This window comes from Athene noctua, chromosome 26 (genome assembly GCF_965140245.1).
Source record: "Athene noctua chromosome 26, bAthNoc1.hap1.1, whole genome shotgun sequence".
Taxonomy (NCBI): domain Eukaryota; kingdom Metazoa; phylum Chordata; class Aves; order Strigiformes; family Strigidae; genus Athene; species Athene noctua.
Genome location: NC_134062.1, coordinates 7136949 through 7145562, shown reverse-complemented (window position 1 = coordinate 7145562; position 8614 = coordinate 7136949). Strand labels below are relative to the sequence as shown.

The 8614-nt window shown below is 47.4% G+C and overlaps 1 protein-coding gene across 5 annotated transcripts in view; it reads right to left on the bottom strand.

Moving 5' to 3' along the window:
- Window positions 1-1002: 1002 nt before the first annotated feature.
- Window positions 1003-8614, bottom strand: part of ETS1 (ETS proto-oncogene 1, transcription factor) — a 77693-nt gene continuing 70081 nt past the window's right edge. For all 5 annotated transcript variants that reach the window (XM_074927388.1, XM_074927391.1, XM_074927389.1 and 2 more), the window contains 2 exons: window positions 6539-6657; window positions 1003-5984 (listed from right to left, as the gene is read on the bottom strand). In XM_074927388.1, the coding sequence (XP_074783489.1) occupies window positions 5769-5984; window positions 6539-6657 (335 nt within the window). In that variant the 3' untranslated portion in view covers window positions 1003-5768. The remainder of the gene's footprint in view (window positions 5985-6538; window positions 6658-8614) is intronic.

Here is an 8614-nt window from a genome sequence, read left to right as displayed (position 1 = left end):
GGCCGTCTTGCTTCCTGCCTGGCCGCAAGCTGAGCTACTATAAATGGAGTTATTATAAATATCCCTTATCCTGGAGATTCATCCGTTGCATCCTCTCTGTGCCGATGACTCGTCCCCCCTTCTTGGTATCCAGCGAATCCGAGCGGTGCGTTTTGGAACGCTGCGTCTAATCCACTTCACGCTGACTCAAGCAAACGAGCATCAAGGAGACTGAGATTCCTCTGGGAATTTCCCACCATGCAAACTCACCAGCCCCATGAATAAGCATCGGCTCCCGGACCGAGAACCTCTTCGAGACGCTGGGCTCATTAATCCCCACTCCCAGACCTACAAGCCAACGGGCCCCAATCAACCCCCCGCCTCCAATTAGGGATGACACAGATTTCCTCCTGGCTTGGTGAGGACGAGGCAATACTTGAGCCAGCGTAAAACTCACCGGGGAAAACATAATGTATAAAAATACACATGCTTTTCAAAGATCTGAAGCACAATGGTGTGATTTGATCTCTTAGAAGCCCAGAGGCTGATTTCTCCTCCTGACAGGCCACAGCCTGAGGGCTCAAGTGGGAGAGCAGATGCCCAGCAGCATCTTCCCATCAGCATCAGGGTGAGCCGGTGGCCAGGCGGCTCTTTGAGTTGGCTACACCCATTTCACAAGAGCCTGCTGAAGAAAATACTGCTATAAAAAGTCATTTGAGGGGGTAAACCACAGGTATTCCAAGCTCCCCATGATGGTTCGGGGTGACAAGCCATTTTGAAACCCTGGAATTGCCCCTGGGAAAGCAGCGTGGAGGAGCATCTCCCTCCTCCCACCCCCCCGAGACCACAGGCTGCGATGCCAGTCAGACCCTTATTCCTTATCACCACACAGTTTTGTTTAATAATGCAAAATAACTACAGAAGTCGCTGGGGTTCCTAAGTTCTGGCATTGTTTTTCCACTTTGCTCCCTGAATTTAAAGAGCAAAGACAACGAATAAGCAGTCTGACACCAAGGGTTATGAATTATTCTTCTTTTAATTTCACATGGTTTAAAATACGATATGAAATAAGGCTACAGTATATAAAAAACTCTCCAGCAAAATGATGTGCCAGCATCAGCAATTAAAACAAAACCAATCCCCTCCTTCTTTAAGAATTCAATGTAGGAGGGATTTTTTTTTTTTTTGTATCCTTTAAAAACAAAACAAAACAAAACAAAACACAACACACGGACACACACACACATCGCTACATCTCTAAGCTACCTCAGCTCAGTTTTTTTAAAAAGCACCTGCTTTTTCCTTTTTTTTAATCTCGCTTTTAAAATTTTTTTCCACTTTTAAAAAATATAAATTATATGAAAATACAAGTTGGAAAATAGTCGAACAGCACAATATAACAATCTCTTTTTTTTTTTCTTCTTCTATGTTTATCAGTTTAAAAAAAAATCCCATGTGTAAAAACAAAACAAAACAAAACAAAGACTTTTTTTTTTTTACTGAGGCAGTTAATTCCTGGAGATATTCCATTATAACATATATGTATACATAGATTTATCATTTATTTAAACCTCTTTGGAATGTAGACAACAGCTCACGGATGTTATATAGACCCTACCAGAGAGCAGAGCACACCAAGGCATCCAAATTTTGCAACGTTAACGAGGAACAAGCAACCAAGCCCTAAAGCCTCACAGAAACCCCCCCAGAAGAGCAAGAGACAGAAGATGGGGATGTTTCCTGCAGCATCTGAATTTATCGGTGCTTGCTGGGACCTTTTATTTGGAGGTGTTGGTTTGGAAAGACATGAGGAGGTTACATCATACAGTATTTTTTATTTCCTGCCCTGTGTGGTTATTACACCACGTCTGGAGCGGGACGGTGGTAGTGTGGAAATAAAATGGATCTACACTCACACGCACACGAGTGTCCACGGGTTATGATCACCCTGCATGCAGAGATGGAAGAGAGACAGGCAGCAGGAAAAGCACTTGCATTTTGCATCAGGTTTTTGGTTTTTTCCTTTTACTGAGGTCCCAAATACCAACTGCTGAGGCCCCAGAAAGCTGTTTGCAAGTGCTACACTCCCAAGGTAGGACTCAGGTTCTGCCAGAAAGCCAAGGGGACATGCCCCTGCACAGAAAAGAGCAGATCACAAGCAGAACACAGAAAAATATTTTTAAAAAAAATCACCAAAAGCACCTGAGTCATTCCAAAACAAGACAAAATTACCCAACTTCTAAAAGCTGTGTGTATCTGCTGAGGGTGAAGCTCAGCCCCGTGCAGAGAAACCAGCACAAGAGCGAGGCCCATCCCAGGCAGATCTCCACCATCCCTCTCAAACCCATCCTTCTGGTCCAGCACATGGAAGTGAGAACCAAAATTTCATGGCCTCAGAGAACAGGAGGTCAGAGGGTTTGGGTTCCAGCACACCCCTTGCCAAAAGTCAACATACAGTTAAAAAGAAGAAAGAAACAAACCAAAGGAACAAGAACAAATCTGCAAATTTCCAGTGTATAAACAGCACACAGCCCTCTCCGGGATGGTCTCTAGATTGGGAATAAAAAAATAGAAGAAAACAGGAAATGATGAACCTGCTGTCCCTAGGACTTTTCCGGCTGCACTTGCACACAGGCTGCGAGCTGTGATGGCAAACAGCCGGGAGAAACGATGGAGAAGCTCCAACCAGGGGCTACTTCCAAAAAACAGAGCTGCTTTCCACGACTGGCCCTTCCTAACCTTTAAAGCACCTTCCTAAAATCACAAAGAACACACAGGTTCAGCTTGGAAACCTGGAAAAAATAAGCACAGTGGAGCAGACAAGGGATTTAGCCTGGCAGAAGGATGGGGTTGGTACCCGGACCTGCGGTTCCTTCCATCGGAGGGAAATTTTATCCCTGTTTTCCGCTTGAAAAAGGCACTTCAGCTGCAGTGGAGCATCCGAGCGAAGCAGGAGGCATGTCCTGGGACGCGGCGTGGTGCCCAGGGCAGGAGACAGGGAACCCTTTTCTAAGGGTGTAAGAGGGATTTTCCAAAGCGCAGCTAGAAGTGGCCTGTGAAGGGTAAGCTAAGGGCACTCAGCAGCTGCACGCAGGACAGCAACCCCAACCGCCCAAAAAAACCCACCCGATTGCTGAAAATCCAACCCGTATGATGTGTCCTGTCAGGAAGCTCTTGAACTGCTCCTCCCCTGCACATTTCTGTGTCCCTTTTCAGCCGAGCTCTGCCCCGATGCCTTGCTGGTGGGGGGGGGTTTCATCCACAATATCTGTGTTTTCCTTTCCTCTCTCCAGCTCGGCCCAGCTGCTTTCTCCCATCCTCCCTATCTGCCCCTGGAGCTGAGCTGAAGTTTAACTTCCCAGCAGGCAGCGTCCCTTTCCTCCTTTGGTGCATGTTCCTTTCACCTTCCTTTCATCCCCTTTTTCCTTCCTTTCCGTCCATCCCACCCTTTTCTTCCCGTATGCTCAGTGGGATGATGCGCAGCCCCAGCCCTGTGAGCTAACAGCATAATAACATCCCTCACCTAAATCACCTTCTGCTTTCATCCCCCTTGGCTGGAGCTCCCTCTTGGCCCACTCCTTTCCCCTCCACCAGCACCTTTTTTTTTTTTTAAGCACACAGCAGTTTTGGGGTTGACTTGCCTCAAAATGACTAACTGGGGATACAGAGGTGCCCCCAGGTCTGGAGGACGTGGAGGAGAGCCCAGCACCTCTGAACATCACCTGGCCCTGAGGTTGAGCTCCCCAACGCTGCTCCTGTGCGGGGGGGGGTTATATGGCTGAATATTTTGGCTTTTTGCACAGAGCCCTGCCCTGCTGACACAACAAATCAGCCTGTACTACACAGGCACCGCCCGGTGAGCAACTCTGGCAAACCTCTCCCCACCTCGCCCCCCACTGCTGTCTCACAGTGCCTCTGTAACAAACACAACTACCTAAAGCACACAGACGGACAGACAAACAACACAAAAAGAAGGTACTTTTGGTTCAAACGCATAATACTGTCTTTAGAAACAAAAAACCCAGTGGCTCTCAGGGGTGACAGACCCCGTTTGGCGTTTGGATCCGCAAAGATCCGGCTTCGGGGTTGTATCTGGATACAGAAACGCTCACTGCCCCGCGCTCTAACTCACACCAGATCCACCCCGAAGGCAGTCGGGAGCCTCAGTCTGCTCAGAGCAGCCTGGGAAGTGCTGGGGGCCGCAGGATTTACCCCTCTGAATGAGTCCCTGAAGGTTTGGAGGACAGATGGGAGCAGCTCCCCCCAGGACTGGTCCTGCAACCATCTCGGGCAAGCGCATGAGACCTCCCGTTTACCCCAGCGACACCGGTCATATGCTTCATGTTAATCACACCCTGCCAGGGTCTGCAGGATCAGGCTTACAAAGAGCAGTAAAGAACCCATTTGCAAGGACAATTTCCTTTCTGCGTGTGCCCAGGCTGATTTAGACATACAGCAATAAAGATAGAGCTGGTCGAAACAGGAAAAAAAGCACATTTCCCTTTGGTTTTTTCAACTTTTTCCTGATTTTTTCGCCCCCAACCAACTTACATATTTTCCACTTACCACATTCAAAATATGGGAATTTCTCCCTTTTCCCCCTCAAAAACAAAACAAAACAAACAAACAAAAAAACCCCACCCAAATTTTCTGAAAGCACCAAAAGTGTTCCTTGAGCAAAAAAAGTTGTTTGGAAAATGCAAAAAAGACATTTTCCCCACAAAACTTGACAGGTTTCATGCACAAAACGCAGCTGTACAGAAAGGCCCTTTTTTCAACAACAACAACAAAAGCGGAAATTTCAACCAGCTTTATCAGCAAACGGTGGAGCAAAGCGTGTGGGACTGGAAGCAAGAGCGACACACCCAGCCAGCATCACCAGGAGCCAGTTTGGAGTTAAAATTTTCCTTCACACACGATTCGGAGATGCCGAGTCGCAGTGCTACACTTCTCCAGTGGGGTCTACATAAACTCTTTTTTTTTTGTTTTTTTTTTTTCTTTTTCCTCACTGTGATAAAACTCTCTGCTGGCATAACAGAAACAAACACACACAATATTGCAATACTGAGACCATCTTAGAGCTTAAGACTATTTAAAAAAAAATACTGGCACAAAATTTAATAAAATAAAACTTTAACAAATTTTTTTTTAAAAAAAAAAAAAAAAGAGTCTTGATCCCTCCTATAGCAAATATTCTGTCTTTTGTAGAAAAGAAGACAACTGACAGAAAGGTGATGTAACAAGAACGACAAACAGTTCTTGGTTCTTTCCTATATTGCCCCTCCCCGAAGCAGGAATATTCCCCCACTTTGGTTCTCCCTCCCCACCCCCCAAAAAAGTTTAAAATCCTCAAATCCTCGGGAACACTGTAATTTCCTGAACTGTCAGTTTGTGTGCGAATAATACAAAAACCAAAGGGATCCACATTGGATAACATTTTTTCTAAACAACAAGGGATGGGGAGGGGTTTGGGTTTTTTTTAAGTGAGCTACATTTTTCTGGCTTTCTTAAAACTCAGAATTTCACCCCCAAAAAAAGCCTGTCTTGGAGCTTTCAGGAAAAAAACAAGCCCATCCTTCTCCGAACCAAACTTTTTAGGTTTTGGATAAAAGTTTGTCTCTTCCGCCACCCTCTCACCCAACATCCTCAAAGCATCAGATCTGAGTTGCTCTTTTAAAAAAAACAAAACAACAAAAATAACAGTAAAAATAAAAAAAGAACCAACAGAAAAGGTCCCATTGACTCTCCAAAATGCCACGGGGTGATCCCTCCGCCCCGGCCAGCCACCTTCACTCGTCGGCATCGGGCTTGACGTCCAGCATGGCGTGGAGCTCCTCGGGCGTGTAGCCCAGCAGGCTCTGCAGGTCGCAGACGAAACGGTAGACGTAGCGTTTCCCGGCCGTCTTGTGGATGATGTTCTTGTCGTAGTAGTAGCGCAAGCCGCGGCTCAGCTTCTCGTAGTTCATCTTGGGCTTGTTTTTCCTCTTGCCCCATCGTCTGGCCACCTGGGACAGGGGGGAGGAGAGTCAAAGGGGGGATGGATGTCACAGGGAAGGGAAGGGAAGGGAAAAAAAATCAATCTGGCTTGGTTGGGCAACCATCAGGCAGCAGGGCCGGACTCCAGGGAAGGGAGAGCACTTCCTTTGTCTTTAAGATGGATACGGATGGGTCACAATCATTAACATTTGGGAAAACCAACCTCCGTGCAATGGCATAACATTGCAGACAACTCTATGGGGATTCATGGAAAGGAACCAATGTCCCATCTGTTCCCCCAGATCAGTGGGAAGCCCCCCACCACCTGTACACACCCTATTTTCTTTGCTTTGGCAATACATACCCCTACAGTGTTTCAACTACTTCACACCAGCTTTGGGCACAAATTACTGCTTCCTAAGTATTACTGCAGCCCAGTCTTTAACAGGTTTTCAGCTGGACTCCAATTCACTTTTCCCCAAGACCAGAACAACATGACTGCCCTGAAGGGAGGGGGGGAGGATTATCCACACCAATATTTCAGTGGCATTTAGGCTCTGCACTTAATTCCACGGCACTCTACCTCGTCTGGGTCAGAAAGTTTGAATTCCCAGCCGTCACCCGTCCAGCTGATGAAGGACTGACAGGACTTGTCAGTGAGCAGTTCCAGCAGGAATTGCCACAGTTGGATGGGTCCACTGCCTAGAAAGACAAAGGAAACATGAGATGTTAATGCCAGGAAAAGCACGGTCCCTTCTATCCCAGGGGACTGAAAAAAAAAAAAATCACATGCAAACAGTGATCACTGGAAAATTAAAACCTTTTCCTATCATAAAAAACCCAACAGTGCCACAGGGCAAGATCTAGGCTGAGATGACAGTTGGAGAGTTAAATCCTGCAGGTAAAAGAGCTTCCTATTTGCAGTAAGAGCTGAATATTCACGCACTGGAATGCTTTACTTCGAGTTACATAAATAGGATTATTTTGCTGGCATCCAAACAGTGAAGAGTCATTGTCTTGGCACAAGAGCACCCCCATTTCCTCTGTGCCAAAAAGCTGCTGGCCATCATATGAACTCCGGCAGACTCCTGCTTCCCGACCTTGACTCTTTGCTCCGTCGCTGTTTAACCGAGATAAGGGGGGACCCAGGTATGAAAATTATTTGGCCTCTTTCCAGGGCGTGTTGCTGCAGGAACGGGCTCTGCTGGCTCGCAGAGCTCAGCACGGGGAAGGCAGGGGCTCGGCAGACAGATCTCACCAGCTCCGCAGTGGTGGATCTCCCCAGCACAGTCTTGGCACTGTCTTAGCAAAGCCATAAGCAAACCTCCTCAAGGCTGTTCCCTTAAGCCGGGAGAGGCACGAGGCGGCACGCAGCATCCCACACCACGGACATTCAGCCTCTCCTTGCAACTCTGCCCTCTCCATCCCTCCCCTGGGTGCTAACTGTGGCCAACAGCGATCTGTCTCGGCATCCTGAGCCTGACCCATCTATCCTGCAGGACCCTGTGCACCCTGCTGCGAGCTCATGGCTTCACAGCCCAGTTTTGGCTTGGATTAGTGGTGTACGTGGAGCGATTTCAAAATACTTATCTCTTTTTTGCATTTGTGTCCCAATCAAAGGTAGAGGAGAAGCCCTCAAGCCAAAATCTCTTTGATGAGCAACTTCCAAATGTGGCCGCACCCAAAATATTGCACTTAGCTCTGGGCAACATGTTTTGGGCGAGATTTTGCCATGTTTTGAACGCAGCTTAGAATATATCACCAATAATAAGAATGACAATAATAATAAACACAGCCAGAGGTTAGAAAGAATGATTTATCGCAGAAAGAACTGCACAGGCTGGGTTAGGATGTCAGGCTGGGGTAAATCCGCCTGCTTACAGCAATGAGCGCAAGCTTCAAGCGGGGAAAAAAAAGAGTTTACTCAGAAAAAAGGATGGAGAACAGCCTATTTCCATGAATGACAATGAAGGCTGTCAGAGCTGTGGCTGTGGGATAGCCCGCCAAGGGAAGAAAGGGCTGTTCCCCCTTTTCCACAAGGTTTAAAATGACTCAAAAGCAGACAAGCTGCTGGGGAGGAGGAAATGAGAGAGCTGGCTGCAGGACAGGGGAATCACTGTGCGCCGTCCAGCCTTCCCCAAATTATTTCCCTCCTGTTATCCCTAAGGAACAGCTCCAGAGTTTTTCAGGGACCAGGTCCTCCGCCAAGCCCTGGGGGTTATCGAACAGCCACGGGCAGGACAAAGCAGGGAGCTCACAGCATCTCTCAGCCTGTAAATGGAAAGATGACACTCAGTGGGGAAAGGCTCCAGCCTGTCGTTCTCGGCAGGAGCTTGCCAAGACGTTGACTCCACAACCACGCACTCCGGTAGGGATGGACTGGGTTATCCGCGCCAAAATGAGGGAGGAAAAATTCAGATGATGCCTTCACCTCGCTTTCGAAAGGGAAGAGCCAAAACCCTGGCCTGAAATGCCACCGCATCTCAAAGCATAGACCTATTTATAGCAGCAAGCTTTAAATACCAAGAAAACACTGGGAAAAAAGGTTATTTCAGCCGCCTGAGGTCCTCCACAGGGAATCACAGGTGAATTCACATGGGGATGGTTTCTCTTGGCCCATCTGACTTTACACCAATTCCCTATAGATACACAGCATCCA